The sequence below is a fragment of the Lathyrus oleraceus genome, chromosome 1 (genome assembly GCF_024323335.1).
Source record: "Lathyrus oleraceus cultivar Zhongwan6 chromosome 1, CAAS_Psat_ZW6_1.0, whole genome shotgun sequence".
NCBI lineage: Eukaryota > Viridiplantae > Streptophyta > Magnoliopsida > Fabales > Fabaceae > Lathyrus > Lathyrus oleraceus.
Genome location: NC_066579.1, coordinates 31986988 through 32006389, shown reverse-complemented (window position 1 = coordinate 32006389; position 19402 = coordinate 31986988). Strand labels below are relative to the sequence as shown.

General features: G+C 35.6%; 1 protein-coding gene across 1 annotated transcript; it reads left to right on the top strand.

The window, feature by feature from the left end:
- Positions 1–12661: 12661 nt before the first annotated feature.
- On the top strand, positions 12662–15325 carry LOC127081925 (protein NUCLEAR FUSION DEFECTIVE 4). Its single transcript, XM_051022176.1, has 3 exons — positions 12662–13182; positions 13489–14387; positions 14564–15325. The coding sequence occupies exons 1-3, from the start codon at positions 12859–12861 to the stop codon at positions 15051–15053; spliced, it is 1713 nt and encodes a 570-aa protein (XP_050878133.1). The 5' UTR covers positions 12662–12858; the 3' UTR covers positions 15054–15325.
- Positions 15326–19402: the final 4077 nt, after the last annotated feature.

The following is a 19402-nucleotide window of genomic DNA, read 5'->3' as shown; positions in this document are numbered from 1 at the left end:
ATAAAGGTGTTCGACATCTCCTACCATACAAAGCTTCAAACGGTGCCATACCAATGCTCGAATGAAAACTATTGTTGTAGGTAAACTCAATCAAAGGTAAGTAACAATCCCAAGCACCTCCTTTTTCCAAAACACAAGCTCTCAAAAGATCCTCTAGTGACTGAATCGTCCTCTCAGTCTGACCATCAGTCTGCGGATGATATGCAGAACTCAATCTCAGCTTAGTTCCCAAAGCCCTCTGCAAACCTTCCCAGAACTTCGATGTAAATCTAGGATCTCTGTCCGAAACAATACTCGACGGAATACCATGCAAACTTACAATCTTCTCAATATACAACTCGGCTAATCTCTCTAACGGATAATCCATTCTGATCGGAATGAAATGAGCCGATTTCGTCAATCTATCAACAATCACCCAAATGGCTTCAAAATTCTTATTTGTCCTCGGTAACCCAGAAACAAAATCCATACTGATACTATCCCACTTCCACTCTGGAATAACCAACGGTTGCATTAGCCCAGACGGCTTCTGATGCTCAATCTTCGACTTCTGACAAGTCAAACAAGAATAAACAAAACTCGCAATTTCTCTTTTCATTCCCGGCCACCAAAATAACTTTTTCAAATCATGATACATCTTCGTAGCTCCAGGATGAATACTTAAGCCACTACGATGTCCTTCCTCCAGGATACTCTTCTTAAGTTCGGTAACATCCGGAATACACACCCGATTACCAAATTTCAAAACACCATTCTCATCCACTCTGAATTCACCACCTTGACCTTGATTCACTAGAGTCAACTTATCAACCAAAAACACATCGGATTTCTGACCTTCTCTAATCTCATCCAGAATACCACTCGTTAACTTCAACATTCCCAATTTAACACTATTGTGAGTACTCTCACACACCAAACTCAAGTCTCTAAACTGCTCAATTAAATCCAACTCCTTAATCATTAACATAGACATATGCAATGATTTCCGACTCAATGCATCAGCCACTACGTTTGCTTTACCCGGATGGTAATTCAAACCAAAGTCATAATCCTTCAAAAACTCTAACCATCTCCTCTGTCTCATATTCAGCTCTTTCTGATCAAACAAATACTTTAAACTCTTATGGTCACTGAAAACCTCAAATCTCGACCCGTACAAATAATGCCTCCATAACTTCAGAACAAATACCACGACTGCCAACTCTAAATCGTGCGTCGGATAGTTCCTCTCATGAACCCTCAATTGTCTCGAAGCATAAGCTATAACCTGCTTATTCTGCATCAACACACCACCCAAACCCAACAATGAAGCATCACAGAAAACCTCAAATAGTTCTGACGGACTTGGTAATATCAAAATAGGAGCAGTAGTTAACCTTCTCTTTAACTCTTGGAAACCTTCTTCACATTTCGAGTCCCAAACAAACGCTTGCCCCTTTCTAGTCAACATCGTCAACGGTAACGCCAACTTAGAAAATCCTTCAATGAACTTCCTATAATAACCTGCAAGTCCAAGAAAACTTCTTATCTCAGAAACCGACTTCGGAGCTTCCCACTTAGATACCGCTTCTATCTTAGAAGGATCAACAGCAACACCACCTCTTGAAATCACATGTCCAAGAAAACTAACCTCTTCTAACCAAAATTCACACTTGGATAGTTTAGCAAATAACTTCTTTTCTCGTAGAACTCCTAACACCACTCTCAAATGCTCAGCATGCTCTTCTTCAGATTTCGAATACACCAAAATGTCATCAATAAACACCACAACAAACTTGTCTAGGTACGGATGGAAAATCCTATTCATATACTCCATAAATACTCCAGGCGCATTAGTCACACCAAAAGGCATTACAGAATACTCATAATGTCCATACCTTGTTCTGAAAGCAGTCTTCTGAATATCCTCAGTTTTCACACGTATCTGATGATAACCCGGTCTCAAATCTATTTTGCTGAACACACTCGCACCAACCAACTGATCCATCAAATCATCAATCCTCGGCAAAGGATACCGATTCTTGATCGTTACTTTATTCAGTTGCCTGTAGTCCACACACAACCTCATAGTACCTTCTTTCTTCTTAACCAATAACACTGGTGCACCCCACGGTGACACACTCGGACGAATAAATTTCTTATCCAACAGATCTTCCAACTGACTCTTCAACTCAGTTAACTCAACAGCAGACATACGGTACGGAGCCATCGATATCGGCCTAGTACCAGGTACCAAATCAATCGAGAACTCAACTTCACGCTCTGGCGGTAATTCATTCACTTCTTCAGGAAACACATCAGGAAAATCACACACCACAGCTAGATCGCAAATCACCAGTTTATCTTTAGCCTCCAAAGTCGCTAACAGCATAAACAACTCTGCCCCATCTGCTACCGCCTCATTCACCTGCCTCGCTGATAGAAACAAACTCTTTCCTTCCTCACTCTCAGAAAAGATCACAGTCTTATCAAAACAGTTGATAGAAACTCGGTTAAACACCAACCAGTTCATACCCAAGATAACATCGATCTGCACTAGTGGAAGACACACTAGGTCCATCCCAAAGTCTCTACCAAAAATACTCAAAGGACAATTTAAACAAACTGAAGTAGTAGTCACTGAACCCTTCGCAGGAGTATCAATCACCATACTCCCAAGCATCTCAGATATTTCTAACTTAAGTTTCACAGCACAATCCAAAGATATAAAGCAATGAGTCGCACCTGTGTCAATAATAGCTACAAGAGGAAAGCCATTAATATAACACGTATCTCGGATCAAACGATCATCTGCAGAAGTCTCAGAACCCGATAAAGCAAAGACCTTGCCTCCCGACTGGTTCTCTTTCTTCGGCTTAGGACACTGTGGGCTAATATGACCCACCTCTCCACAGTTGAAACAAGTCATAGTCTTCAACCGGCACTCTGCAGCCAAGTGACCACCTTTGCCACACTTGAAACACTTCTTCTCAGCACTGGTACACTCATGGAAACGATGTCCAGCCTGACCACATCTGTAACACTTAGCAGGGGCACTGGAGTCTCCCCCACTAGGCCTCTTCATCCCACTCTGTCTCTGGAAACCTTTGCCAACTGCATACGGTTTCCCACGATCATTCTGATTCTTGCCTTTCCTATCAACCCTTTGCTGATAGCTCTCTGCTCTAGCCTTGGAATCCTGTTCAAAAATCCTGCAACAGTCAACCAAATCAGAAAACACTCTAATCCGCTGATACCCAATAGCCTGCTTAATCTCGGGACGCAACCCGTTCTCAAACTTCACACATTTTGAAAATTCCCCAGTAGCCTCGTTATAGGGAGTATAATACTTTGACAGCTCTGTGAACTTAGCAGCATACTCAGTAACAGACCTGTTACCCTGTTTCAATTCCAAGAATTCTATCTCTTTCTTTCCTCTGACATCCTCTGGAAAGTACTTCCTCAGGAATCTCTCTCTGAACACCGCCCAAGTGATCTCAGCATTCCCAGCAGCTTCCAACTCAGTGCGGGTAGCAACCCACCAGTCATCTGCTTCTTCTGACAGCATATGCGTACCGAACCTGACCTTCTGGTTATCGGCACACTCAGTCACTCGGAAGATCCTCTCGATCTCCTTCAACCACTTCTGAGCACCATTTGGATCGTATGCTCCCTTGAACATTGGAGGATTGTTCTTCTGGAACTCACTCAGTTGACGAGCAGCTCCCATTCCCACAACATTCGGATTTCCTCCAAGTACTCCAGCTAGCATACCCAGAGCCTCAGCAATTGCAGCATCATCTCTACCTCTTCCAGCCATCTCTATTCTGAAAACCCAACAAGCTAAAACAATAAGTACTGATAGGGTTACACAACACCTATCCCGTACAGGGGAAACAGAATAATTACGACTCGACTCGACCGACTATGCTCTGATACCACTAATGTAACACCCTTCTAAGATACCCCAAAATCTTTAATTAAATAGCAATATATCAATTAGAGTAATTATGCCCTGAAGGGTGTCACACAATCATTTCACACCAATCATCAAAATATCCTGTCATGCTCATTTATTTAATTAAAATAAGACACTTTTGCATAATTCACAGCGGATACGAAATAACAACAATCAAATCATGTACTACATTACATGTAAAGTTGTTCAACAACCAAAAGAAAACATAGTAAAACATCCCATCCCGATGTTACATCTACCAGAGCATGACCCACTAAGGACTACTCTAGACTCCCAGGACTAGCTTCTATTCAATCACTGCTCGTTACCTGAAAACATAGTTGTAAGGGTGAGTCCTTCAATCGATATAATAAGCATTATAAAATATCATGTAATGCTAAGTAATATAACACATATCATTACCCTAATCAGATTACACATATTCAGCAACGGCAATATCAACTCATAATCATCACCATCATCATACTCAAACTCAAAACAACCATAAAACACACGTATAATATTGGAATACATCCATTCATATTATACGCCATACATACATACGTTATGCAATGAGACTCCATGCATGCGGTACCGACTATTCGTGAACATATAGTTCAACCTCACCGACCAAATCCAGGTACGGCTACCAAGCTCACTAGTCCCACTCATTTGAGACCTAGTGACTCACATCACTAATTCCTCACCATGGGAATTAGCTACCACCCCAAGGGCTATGCTATGCACGCTAAATCACCTAGCATGCAAACATCAACAACAATCCACAATAACTCATCACTAATTCCTCACCATGGGAATTAGCTACCACCATAAAGGCCACAACATGCATGCTAATCACCTAGCAATGTTACATCATCAACAACAATTCAAGAATAGATATATGCTCACACTCTAAGCCATAAAACAGTCTATTCACCAATGCACACATAACTGATACATTCACAGCATCACGCATACTATCACACATCAGCAGTATTTTATCACATAAGCATATCATATCATGCCAAATAACAACCACAGTATTAGCACACTCTACTAATACCTATACTACTCAAAACAACGGGAAATGATCCCTAGTATATCATACATCATCTGCATTACGTTACTCAGCTGAACAGTTAAAAACTGTACAACAACAGCTCAGGAAAATCACAATCCTGCCCATACGCGTATTGCCTAACCCCATACGCGTATGGCCCATCTCATGACAAAATCCCATACGCGTAACACCATCTCATACGCGTATGCTACGCGTACCACTTCCCCATACGCGTACCAACAGAGACCAATCTACGTTCAAAACATCATCTTCCTCATCCATACGCGTATTGCCTAGTGCCATACGCGTACCAGACCATCTCATACGCGTATTGCCTAGTGCCATACGCGTACCAGACCATCTCATACGCGTATTGCCTAGTGCCATACGCGTATGACCAGAAACCAGATTTCCAGATCTGCTATGGCTTCCTCTGCTACGAGATCTATCCAATTCAACCTTCTACAGTCCAATTTTACACAATAATCGTTCATATCATCTAACACGAATTATAACCTATTCGATCTCACAACTCCTAACACTATTGCATCTAATTCCTACGAATTTCCTCTCAATTGTAACCCAATTTCGTTCATCCAAAGAGTTCACAATTTCATCATAATCATCCAATTCAGAAGTAAATCAATGGTTTATCACTACCCAGTACATATTATCCCATAATACCCATTAAACGATGATAAACCTCCCTTACCTGAGTTAATCCGGCGAATCTTTAAGCTTCAAGCTTTTCCTTCCTTCGACCCCTGTTCTCTGGCTTTCTTTGCCCTTTTTCCACTTTTCTGTCTCTTTTCCCTTTTCACGTGAAAATAACCCTTTTACCAAATGGGACCTTTTCTAATTCCAACTTTTATTCCAATAATAATAATAATAAAATAATCCAATAATATTAATTCCAATTATTTAATTAAATTAATAAATATATTATTAACTTAAATTAAATAATTATCTTATTTTATCGGGGTGTTACATAAAGACCCATGATTGCCATGTTATAATGGAACATTTTCTCCCAATAGGTATACGTTCTATTCTTCCAGAAAAAGTAAGAAGCTCTATAACTAAGTTGTGTTCTTTCTTCAAGTCAATTTGCAGTAAGGTGATCGATCCTGCGATCTTACCAATGTTGCAAAAAGAAATCGTTATTACTTTGTGTGAGCTTGAAATGTTTTTTCCTCCATCATTCTTTGACATAATGGTACATCTAGTTGTTCATCTTGTGAAAGAGACACAATTGTGTGGACCAGCTTATATGAGATGGATGTACCCTGTTGAACGTTATATGAAAATATTAAAAGGGTACGTGAAGAACCAAAGTCGACCAGAAGATTGTATGGTTGAAAAATACATTGTTGAAGAAGCGATTGAGTTTTGTACTGAATATTTGTCTAATGTTCAGTCAATCGGACTCCCCAAGTCTCAGCTTGTCGAAAAGAAAGAAGGAAAAAATCTAATTGGAAATAAAATCGTGGCAGTATCAAGGGTCGAACGGGATCAAGTGCATTTGTATGTTCTGCACAATGAGAATGAGGTTGAGCCGTATGTTGAAATTCACAAGGATGTTCTCCGAGGTTTAAATCCCAATAGAAATGAAAATTGGATAGTACGAGAGCACAATCGATGTTTTATATCTTGGTTTAAGGATCATATTTATTCAAAGTATTATTCAGATCCCGCTTAAACCCCAAATTTGCAAATTTGTCGTATTTTGGTGTTATCGAGCGCATTTGGGTGTTTGATTATGAGAAGTTTCAGATTCCTATATTTGGTTGCAAGTGGGTTGAAAATAATAACGGCATTCGAATGGATAAGTCAGGATTTTTGCAAGTGGATCTTAATAGGGTGGGATACAAAGATGAGTCTTTTATTCTAGCCTCTCAAGCTAGACAAGTGTTCTATGTCAATGATCCGAAAAGTACGAAATGGTATATAGTTCTTTTTTCCAACAAAGTAATTGATGAAAACACTGGAGATCAAGGTGATATTGATGTTGAGATTGAATCGTTTACCAGAAATGATCAAGATGAGAATATTATATCAAATGATTCATATATTAGAAATGATCATAATGAGGGTATTTGGATCAATCCAATCGTCCGTGTTGTTAAGAGACATGTAGAACATATTCCAACCAAGAAAAGAAAGAGAACTTAGTGAAAAAGGTACAGGTCAAATGATTTTAATTGTTTTCTTTATTACAGGTAAAATGGCTTTTATTACAGCAAATCGAGTCAGTTGCATAAAAAAAAAGGTATAAACACAATTATATGATATTTATGCATAGAAAATGTTAATTCTTGATCTTATACTTCACCTAACTAATTTTATGATATTTTAGGTTCATGCTATTGATATTGAACAAAAAGAGGTTGTTGCTAAGAAGACTGCGGCTAGCGAAAAAAACATACATCTCAGAGATGCTTTTGCTACTTAGTTTTATTTCTTTTTAAGTTATGAATTGGTTGTATATTTAGAATCTTTAGAAGTTAAACGATTATATATCAGTGGATTGTTGTATATGTATGGATTGTTGTATATAAGGCTTGTTGAATGCAATGTGTGAAAAAGAGCTTCAAATTATACAGTTTTAGGTGTACTGCTTCAATATACAGGTTGTCTAAAATAAATAAATAAATATAGCGCTTTTTAAAAAAAAAATTAAATAACCGCCCACTTTAGAGGGCGCTTTCCAAAATAAGCGCCCTCTAAACCCTTTAAATTTCCACTTTAGAGGGCGCTTTCCAGTAAAAGCGCCCTCTAAACCCTTAAAAGTTTCCACTTTAGAGGGCGCTTTCCAGTAAAAGCGCCCTCTAAACCCTTAAAAGTTTCCACTTTAGAGGGCGCTTTCTTTAAAAAGCGCCCTCTAAAGTGGCACTTAAAGGGCTTAAAGAGCCACTTTAGAGAGCGCTTTCACCAGGAAAAAAAGCGCTGTCTTTACCTATGCCAGCGCCAGATTAGAGGGCGCTTTAAAGCGCTGTTATAGGCAAAAAAAAGCGCCCTCTTTTCCCTTATTTGGCGTAGTGAAACCTTTTTTCAAGGTAAAATTAACCGACAAATAATATTTTTCTACTCCAAACTACGAAGCTCTGATTCCTCATTTCATTGTGAGGGTACGTAGGCACGAGGGCACCAATCCTTGGCGAGCACACTAATAAAAAACCTTTTTTTCCCTTTTAGCAAGTAACCTTTAGATAATGACACTCATTCATGCGTATGTAACCAAGATGGTTCACGTCGAGTACGAATGATGTGAGGGGTGCTAATACCTTCCCTTTATATAACCGACTTCTGAACCCGAATTTGGTGGCGAGACCATTTTCTTCACCTTTAGGGGGTTTTATCGATATTTCCCCTTTCCTATGGAATAAATAAAGTTCGGCGGTGACTCTGTGCATTTTTCGCGTAGCGACAGGTGAAAGACTCACCTAAAGGTCAAAGGCTCACTCAAACAAGTGAGAGAGACACCACATATTCACCCAAAACCTAAGACAATTGGTGTATGAGTCCCCTCACTTATAAAGTGTCAAGCCTCAACTTTTCCAAGTAATGTGAGACTTACACAACTCACTTATTTCTCAATAATCTACTCATCAAGTGTGAGTCCATCCACTATGCTCATAAAAAGAAAAAGCTCTTTCATCCTTATACTTGTACGACCGTTGATAATCACCATTACCATGTCAGAGATACTTCAAAAAAACACGCCACCTGACCACCATGTCAGGAAAACTTTCGATACAAAAAGTCGGTCCCTTATTCGTGTAAGAACAAGATTTGGTTATACATCTAGCCTTTTATTTTGATGATAATAATAGATAGACTCTTAGAGACCAATTTTGAACCCTAATGGTTTTGTTTAAGTGTGCAGATACTAGATACAGGTTCTGACTCTAAAGAAGTGACGTGTGACGTCATCAGATTCTGAACCTAATGTACTTTGACTTTGAGATATGTGTTCTACAAGATAGTGAAGCTCTGGACCACTATACTCAATGTTTCTGAACATTGTCTATCCAAAGCTTTATGACTCTTAAGCTTATGATATTGTTAAGCTCTAAAGCCATACGCTCAAACAACTCAGATGAACTGTGTCACCAGACTCTGAAGACCAAGTTCTGATGAACTGGATCAAGACTCTGAAGTCTAAGTTTCTGAAGATTCTCTCAACCAGACTCTTACTCTTATTTCTATGCATGCTTCATCACCTCTTTATCAGAAGCCTATGAATATTGAAGATAAGATCAAAAAGATTTTACGTGAGAAAATAGTATACAATACATGATCAAATATTCCTTCCACTATATTGATTTTGTGAGCGAAGGACTGCACTATTGTACCATTGCGCCTCCCATTTTCACAGATTGTTATGCAAGGATACAACTGCATTTGAGTATTCCATTTCTACCCTCCAACAGATCTTTTCATTGCATATATAAAGGAGTCTTGAAATAATGGAACATTGCCAATGCTAAGAGAATATCATTTTACGTGAACATTGCATACAATGAAATATATGAGAGAAAAGAAACATACACACACGGAACTTTTGTTCATACTCTTCATTGAATATATTTTATGTGATATACTTGTAATTCATTTGTGTATTCTGCTTTCTTAGAAGTATTTTATAAACACACTTTGTATCTCAATCTTTGAAATTGTATTTCCTTGAGTGACTAGGTTTAGTCCGAATTACTCAAAAAGACATTGACAATTGGTCTTTATGTTGTAATAAAGTTTGGTTATAGTGGATGAAGTCCTTGTGATAAGGCGAAATCACCTTGGTGGGTGGACTGAAGGTAGGATAAAAATAATTGTGCTCATTATTTTTGTCTTAGTTTTCTGTTTGTGTTTTTTAGTTGCCAAAGTTTTAATTCTTGAAACCCAATTCAAACTCCCCATTCTTGTGTTTCCATTACCTTTAACTCGAAGCATCGCCCTTAATACCATTGTTGGATTATCACGAGGGGAATCATCCATATTAGGTGGAAGATTCACCTAAAGTCAAAAATGCATCCAAACAAGTGAGAGACACCACATATTCACCAAAAATCTTAAGACAATGAGTATACAAGTCTTCTCACTTATAAAGTACCCAACGTCCACTTTTTCAAGCAATGCGGAACTTACACAACTCACATTTATTTCTCAATAGAAATACCTAAAATAACATTTTAAGAAAAACTATTCAAACTGATTTTTTATTTGAAAATTTTGTTAAAAAATTATTTGTAATATATATATATATATATATATATATATATATATATATATATATATATATATATATATATATATATAACACTATAAAAATTATTTAAAAAAAAACTAAAACAAACTATCCATTAGTTATTTCTTGCTAAAATCAATAAACACATCTCATATTTTTACACTTAATAAACAAAAGAAAATTTTTAATCTTTCTCCTCAACCTACAACTATTTAACTAAATATACTCAAAAGACTTAAAATTTGTCCATAATAAAAAACAAAATGTATTTGCCATCACTGAATCCATATACAAATAACACTCAAATGATATCGAAAATAACATATCATATGAATCAATAAAGTACAAGAAAATTATGATAATATTTGAAAAGTAATTTGGACTTAACACTGTAACCTTTTAATTGATATACAAGATAAATTTAAGTTATTTTATAAATTTTCTTAAATTAAAAATAAAATAACACTGCATGAATAATTGGAGCATAGTCCATTCGGTGTCTCATATATTATGTACTTAAGAACTACTAAAAACAACAATTCTAATAAAAATAGTTATTATTAATACAATATATAGTAAAATATAAAAAATTTAGACTAATAGATGAAATATACTAAATTTTATATTATTTATAAGATACAACAAAAAATTATTAATATTCTAAAAATATTTATCAAGTTTATTAGTTAAACTAGTACAAATTCTCATACTTCTACATACTCTTATTTCAAATGAAAATAAAAAATAAATACTATATTCTTATACTTTAATAATATTCAAGAACTAAATAATATTTTACATAATAATTAAAATATATTTATCTATTAATAATAGAAAGGCTAATGAGTAGAGGTGTTCAAATATAAACCGATTCAAATAAAAATTGCAAGTCAATTCAAAACTCCGAAAATCGTAAAAAAATCGATTATTTGGATGTGTTTGGACGTAACTTTATAAAAATCATTCGATTTGGATCAGATTTCGGATTAACTTTTCAAAATCGACCCAAACCAAACTGAATATATATATATATATATATATATATATATATATATATATATATATATATATATATATATATATATATATATATATATATATATATATATATATATATATATAATCTTTCTTATTTTGTAATATTGATTTTTAATATATTATATGTTATATATTATATCAAATCTATTATTTATTATCATTTTTAGAATGTTAAAAAAATATAATTTATATTTTGAATATTCAAAAATTAATTGAATTTAACTGTATGAAATTGAATCGGATCAGATTTTTTTAATCAATAATTTAAAATCGACCTGAATCGTAAATAAATTTATATTTGAATCAGATAATTATTTAGTTCAAAATCGATCCAAACCGAACCGCGAACACCCTATAACGAGTTTCTAGAACACTCTTTAAGAATTTTTAAAGCTAAAAAAACTAAGTTTTTTTAAAAATATATAATTAATATATTGAAAATTAAATTATTAACTTTTCAAAAAATATTTTTTTTATTTATAATATGGATAATGCTAACTTGTGTCCATAAACATAAGTTAAGAACAAAAAAAAGTAATGTAATATTGAAATTTATGCATTAATTTCAATAAATATATAAAATTAATCTTTTAATTTTTTTCTTCACTACAAATTTTCTATAAAGATTTTTTATCTTGTGTTCGTAGGACATAAATTAACTTTATCCTTATAATATTTAATAATATTTAAAGAGTGTATCGGAACATCAAGACTATCAACTTTCTTTAAGGTAACATGAAAAGCCTGATTCGTCATTTTTTTTTTTTTTTAGTTATTTACCTTTGATGGTTATATTGGAAAACAACCAAATTCCAACAAATGAAAGTTGTACATAAATTTCTTCATTCAAAGTCTTCTTCCGTTTTTGTGACTCTCCGATTTGTAAATAAAGTTTGTAGCATGAGTTTTGTGATGTTGGAAGCTGGGCCAGTCCAATAAATTTTGAAATTTAAAATAAGAATTTATATGTTTTTTAAAAATATATTATTATAAAATTACATTTAATTTTCTTTATAAACTTTTTATATATTAAGTTATATATATAATTTGTGTGTTTAAAGTGTTAATTTTGAAGCCGAGCATCATCGATTCTAAAATTCTTTATCATTTATCAATATTAAATTTTGATTTTAATACGAAATAAATTTTAAAAAAATTTAAAATAGTTTAAAATAATATAAAAACATTTATAAATATATGATAAAGTGTAAATGAAGCTATTAGAATATGCGACATCATAGATACATCCACACTTTCAAATAATTGTTTTATTTCTAACTTAAAAATAAAGAATAAATAAAGAAAAGGTATGACCCATGTCCATGTCAAATAGTTATTGAAACTTACCACGCGAAGAAACTGATGGGTCATGTTTTTGATTATTTCCCTTTAACCGTCCAGCACATCAAATTTGGTAGTACGATTTTGATTTTCTTTTTCTTTTCCTCCCTTCCTTCCTCAAAACAATCACCAATTCACACACTAACTCCACTTCATCATCACATGGTTCACATCTCTCTCCCTATAAATATATAAAGTACACAACCCAAAAATCACAAACTATTTATAAAAAAAATGTTAACTCTGAAAGGAGGAAGCCGGCCACCATGGGTAGGTTTAGGAGCATCAGTTTGGGTTCAAATTGCATCGGGAAACACCTTTACTTTTCCTCTTTACTCACACTCTTTGAAATCTGTTTTGGGTTTCAACCAAAGACAAGTTACTCTCCTTGGTGTTGCTAATGATATTGGAGAAAACGTTGGCTTGCTTCCCGGAATCGCTTGCAATAGATTCCCGCCTTGGCTTATACTTTCCGTCGGCGCTTTTGCTTCTTTGGTTGGTTATGGTATTCTTTGGCTTGCTGTTACCCAAACACTCCCTAATCTTCCTTACTTACTGGTATCTATCAACTCTTAGATCTGATTTTATCTTTTTATGTTTTTATTATTATTATTATAAAGTTCCGTAAATGGAATGTATTCATTATTTGATCCGTTCACTATACAATTTTTGTTTTCTGTTTCTAAAAGTGCTTAAATTAGCTTTATAAAACTAGAAAACTCTTGATCTGACACAGAAAATAATCCTACAGTATAGGAAGTGGAGAATCATAGCACTAGTGTCATGTGTTTGTTTTTCTTAAGGATCAATGTTTTTATTTTCTTGATCAGACAAAACTGTCATTTGCTTTTGTATGTGTTGCAGCTTTGGTTTGCCCTTGTTATTGCTTCCAACAGTAGTGCGTGGTTAACCACCTCGGTTCTAGTAACCAACATGAGAAATTTCCCTGTTAGTCGAGGCAAAGTGGCGGGAATCCTGAAAGGTTATGGAGGGCTTAGTGCTGCGGTTTTCACGCAAATTTACAGCCTGCTGCTTCATAACGATTCTTCTAAGTTCCTCATGTTGCTGACAATTGGTATTCCAGTTGTTTGTTTCAGTATGATGTTTCTTGTTAGGCCTTGTACACCGGCTTTGGATGAAGACTCCACATCTAGTTCTCATTTTATCTTTATCCAATGTGCTAGTGTCATCTTGGGTGTATATCTTCTTGCCACCACAATATTTGGCAATCTAATTCTATTAAGCGGTACAGTCTCCTATATTTTGGTGGCTGTGATGGTTATTTTTCTTATGGCTCCAATTGCTGTCCCCGTAAAGATGACATTGTATCCTAAAAGAGTTTCAAATTCAGAATCTGAGCAACCACTCGGATCTTCAGACTCTCTCGGTCAAGGAAAAGATGACAAAATAGAGCCGCTGCTAGGATCTTCGTCAACAGGAGCCCTTGGGAGCTCGAACGATGATGATTCATCTGAGGTAGCTATGCTTCTTGCGATAGGTGAGGGAGCAATAAAACAGAAGAAGAGAAAACCTAAACGTGGGGAAGATTTTAAATTTACCGAGGCTATAGTAAAGGCTGATTTCTGGCTACTGTTTTTTGTTTATTTTGTCGGTGTTGGCACCGGGGTTACTGTCCTCAATAATCTAGCCCAAATAGGTATTGCACAGGGTGAGGAGGATACTACAACTTTACTGTCAATTTTCAGCTTTTGCAATTTCGTTGGTCGGCTTGGTGGAGGAGTTGTTTCAGAGCATTTTGTCCGGTTAGTGACACCTATTTAAGATCTATTATTTATTTTTATAGACAAGTATTAGTGGTTAAGAATTGATTGTCAGAAGTATACAATCAACTGTTTAGAATCTCTTGGATTCGATTGTAGGAGAACTGTCATGTTTAATTGATAGTATAATCTATTTCTCTGTTTTTGACAATTTTCAGTACCAAGTTGCTCCCAAGGACATTCTGGTTGACATGCACACAGACAATCATGCTATTGGTATATCTTCTATTTGCATTTGCGGTAAACGGAAGCCTTTATCCTGCAGTTGCATTTCTTGGTGTCTGCTACGGCGTGCAGGTTTCCATAATGATCCCTACAGTTTCTGAGCTTTTCGGCTTGAAGAACTTTGGCGTATTGGGCAACGTCATGTCTTTGGGTAATCCACTTGGGGCAACCATTTTCTCGGCTCTGCTAGCGGGTTCTATATATGACAAAGAGGCGGCAAAGCAGCATGGTCTTAACCTTCTTGCTGCTGAAGCTTCCTGCATTGGCGCAGATTGCTTTAAGCTGACATTTTTCATTCTTTCTGGTGTTTGTGCTGCTGGCATCTTCTTGAGCGTTATTCTAACTCTGAGAATTAGGCCTGTTTACCAAATGCTTTATGCTGGAGGCTCTTTCAGAATTCCTCAACCATCTCCAAGTACCTAAGAAGGTAGTATAGTTGAACAATGAATAAAATCAGAACAATCTTTGAAGTCAGTTATATACATAGTTGAGCAACAACAATGAGACCGCATGTTTAGTTTTGTGAAGTTTTGAAAGTATATGCTTTCAACTTTACTTGCTTTTGGGATTGTTTCTGATGCATTTGATTTGGTTTTATGCTCCCAACACCTTTTAGACATGAAAATTTGAACTACTAGTAATGTTATTTCTTGTATTTTTGGGTTGCGGCTGGTAATCATACAAAATTTTCTCCATTTATTGTAGCCAACAAACCCTTCAATCATTGACGGGGATACGTGGTATCGAACTAGATAGAATTTGAATTATTGACCTCTTGAAATGATAAATAATTAGATATAGATTGAGGTAGTGGATAATTTACACATATAACTAATATTTTTTTTTTAAATTTCTCATATCATATTACTCATTTCGTCCCGAATTATAAGACAAATTGTATTAAAAATAAAAATAATTTAAATTATATATCTTTCATTTCATCCCAAATTATAAGACAATTTATATTAAAAATAAAAATAATTTAAATTATATATCTTTCATTGAATGACAGTGTTTATTGATACTATCAATGTATTATTGACTTCTTAAAATGATAAATGTAGAAGTTTTTCATTTCGTGACACTTAAATTAATATTTAAGATTTTGATTTTTCAATTGTTTTATGTTTAGAAAAAACTTAAATATAAAATGAACTATAAGTTTTGAAAATTTAAAAATTTAAACTAAAATTTAAATATTATAAATATATAATATATTTATTTTAATCATAATTTTAAAAATCTAAAATGCTAAAAAATGAGATGAGGAGTTTAGATTATGATGAACTCCGGCGTATATAGGGTATTATTTATGTATTGGTTTTGATGTCGAAAGGCGTCATAGTGGCAAACACTTTAACGTTTAAATCGGTGATTATTTATTATGAGAAGTATTTTTAAGTTAAAAGTTGTGGATATGTTTTTATTGACCTTTTATAGCAACTATCACTCTTAGGTTTCAATGACCTTTCACGTCGAGCATCAATCCAAAAAGGGTTTGTATATGTCTTTATTGATCTTTTATAGCAGCTAGCGACCTTTCACGTCGGGCATCGGGCCAAAAAGAGGTACAAATAGTTATGTGATTTAAATGTCATGCTCTAATCGTGGGTGTTCATTTAGAGCATGTCCATCTTAAGTCTTGCATACCTATGACCTTCATGTGAATTACAACTAAAAAATGGCATCCTCGTTCTGACGTCGTTGTGGTGACGTTGTAATTTGACAATTATTTGATCTCACGATCTATAGACTCTTCAAATGTTAAAAAAATTTAGTGGGTTGGATCCAACCCCGGCTAATTGGGCCTTGTATCGGTCCAAAACAGTATCTCCAAGCCTGATTCATAAATCTCAAACGAGGTTTGTCTATGTGTGTGTAATATCCCATATTGGGATTAATTATTAAACAAAATTCAATTTCCTATTTGTACAGAATATGTCACCAAGGGGATTCGGACCCAGGACCTCCTTGAAATTGTACATGCCTTACCACTAGGCTAGAGAGGTTATTGTTGAATGCTTATGCAATGAATAAATATTAACCTAAATCTTGATTAAGATAGATTGATGAATTAATTGAGTATTATACCTCCGTTTTGGACACGGCCGGATGCGTTGGAAAGATAACGTAAAAGGGCTATTATTATTGTTCCAAGTTATAAAATATTATGTGATTTATAAATGCCATGAATTTTATCATGATGAAAATTACATATTGTTGTTATGTGGAAGGTGAAATAACATGATTAAAAACCTTACAAAGATGAGTGAGGAAACCTAGAAGAATAATTTGATTAATAACTTAGAAAGATAATCTAGGTTATGGAACATGTGAGATACATGTATGAGAATACGGTATTCATTCGTACGACGCTTATGTGAGGTCGTGGACGAATTGTTGCCATGATTGAGAATGAGACGCATTGTATGGAACATGCCATGTTATTATTTGTGTATTATGGTGAATGAAGTCACCTATGATTGATGAATTTGTTATGGTTCGTGGAACCAATGTTTTATGGAACCGATCATGTATTCAGAATGTGTGTTTTTCTGTGGTGGTACACATCTCTTGTGGTATGCTTAGATGAGTAAGCATTGGGATGTGGGACCAATGATTCGAGCCTCAAATGGGTTTGAGCCCCAACCATGGCGGACATGGGGGAAAGGTGGACACCTATGTGGGTTAGAGTCCCATACGGTGAAAGATACCCTAGGTGGGTTAGAGTCCCATATGGGTGATGGTTCTTAAAAGTGGGTTAGATTCCCATAGGGGAACCTGATATCCACCGCGAAAGTCGAATCATACGAGCATGCATGAACCGAGGCTGGCTTAGACGTAAGTCCGATCGGGAATTGATGTTTCGTGATCTGAATAATGATCGTGGTTGAGTTATGAGAACTCAGATGCATGTTGCCATACAATTGCGAGATAGTCCCCCATCGCTCAAGTCTTTGTTCCCTTGTTGACTTGAGTTGGATATGAGTTGAACATTGATTAGAACCCTGTAGAGCCGAGTGGACCCATAGGATAGGAGAACTCACTGAGATTATTATCTCATCCCATCATTGTTGTTATTTTTCAGGTATTCTTTACAGGTTGGATCTAAGAGAAACTATTATGGATGTTTCAAGGGTTGCTGTTTATTATAATCTTCCGCTGTGGAGTGGTGTGCAATGAAGATATTGTACATAGTTCTTAGATTTTTATTGTTTAGGCATTATTGTATGACATGTTCCATTGATGTTTTAGTTTGGACATGTATATATATTGATGCCATTAGGCACTTATGTTGTGACAGTACCAAAATTTAACACTTGTATGATATTATTCTAGATATATATTATACGGGTTGTTACAGTTGGTACCAGAGCAGGTCGATTCTCGACCTAGCCTTGAAACATCATAAGTAAATCTATTCCTGCCTCATATGTGTGTTTAGCCAACATGATTCTTAATATCACTGTATATAGTATTGGGCCTGATCAACCTAATGTTATGTGCATGGTAGGTAGGATCATGGTTGAGCGACCACGAGGACTCCGAAGTGTGGGTTGAACTTGCGCTTTGAGAATAGGCTCAAGCCAAGAGTTAGAAAGTAAGGAGAACTAGATGGCCCAGTTGAAGTTTCAGAGGCGTTGTGATTTGGGTATTATGGAATTGAAGAGTAGTGTATCATTCAAGCGATTCTACGGTGTTAACGGAGTTGAGAAGTTAAGGAATTCTATCGGGTGAGTTTGTCAGAATTTTGAGGAATGAGTGAATTTGCTAGTGGAATAAGATACACTCACTAATATGGAATATTATTGTGAATAATTCCGTATGGTAAAGGAGAAGGGATGGTTATGTTACGCATATGTCATGAGGTCTGGAAGTGAGGTAGTGTATTAGTGTTTCAGTTTCTAAGGCCACTAAAATATTTTGGAAGAACGAGAGTACTTAATGGAATATATATATTTGGAATGGTACCTTGCAAGTGGTTGAAGACTTGAGGGGTAAGGACGTTCAGTTTTGTTGGGAGCCTAAGGTAGTGGTGAAGTCTAAGAAGAGACTCGAGGACATGGTTGCCTATTCCAAGTGAAACATGTATGGACCAAATGGAGGTTAGAAGATAAACCAAGTATGTTCAGTTTTAGAAGGGAGATCGGATTTGAGATAGCTCGTCAGCGGTTCAGTGTTAGTAAGAGACCATTATGGAATGATGAGTTACCTAAAGATCAATTATAAGAGTTTGTGTTGGAGGCAGATAGCGCACATTATATAGTAATGGAAGCTCCAGTGGGTTTTGGTTGTATGAGAACTGGTTGAGGATAAGAGCAATTAAGTTGGATTTAAGGAAGTCTAGTAGAATGGTTTTTGTAATTGGAACGGATAGAATTACCATAGGGAGACAAGTGAACACCGAGTGCGGAAGTAGTGTGGATGTTGCAATACAACTGTTGTAATGAGGAACATTTTAGATAAAGGCACAATGAGACCATTAAGATTCATTAAGACAAAGTTATGGGCGTGTAGTTGATGATTGTTCACATCGAGGATTTCTAGAGTATGTAGTGTGTGACACACGAGGTCGGAGAGGCCGAAGAGTGGTTACATGTAACATCCGAGGGCGATGGAGTGGTTATCGATGCATGATGCATGGCAATGAGACACTCCTAGCAGCTTCTAGGGGAAAAACCGAATTCACATCGGAATGAGAGGGATCCTGAGGCTGTGCAGGTATGAGACTACATGGTTGAAAGAAGGCTTATAAGGATTAATTGGTACTA

What these genes read in the sequence shown, in the direction of transcription:
- LOC127081925 (XM_051022176.1), top strand. Translation starts at nt 12,859, where the DNA reads ATGTTAACTCTGAAAGGAGGAAGCCGGCCACCATGGGTAGGTTTAGGA. An exon ending in CTAATCTTCCTTACTTACTG is followed by an intron (nt 13,183 to 13,488) that starts GTATCTATCAAC and finishes TATGTGTTGCAG; the next exon opens with CTTTGGTTTGCCCTTGTTAT. An exon ending in GTTTCAGAGCATTTTGTCCG is followed by an intron (nt 14,388 to 14,563) that starts GTTAGTGACACC and finishes GACAATTTTCAG; the next exon opens with TACCAAGTTGCTCCCAAGGA.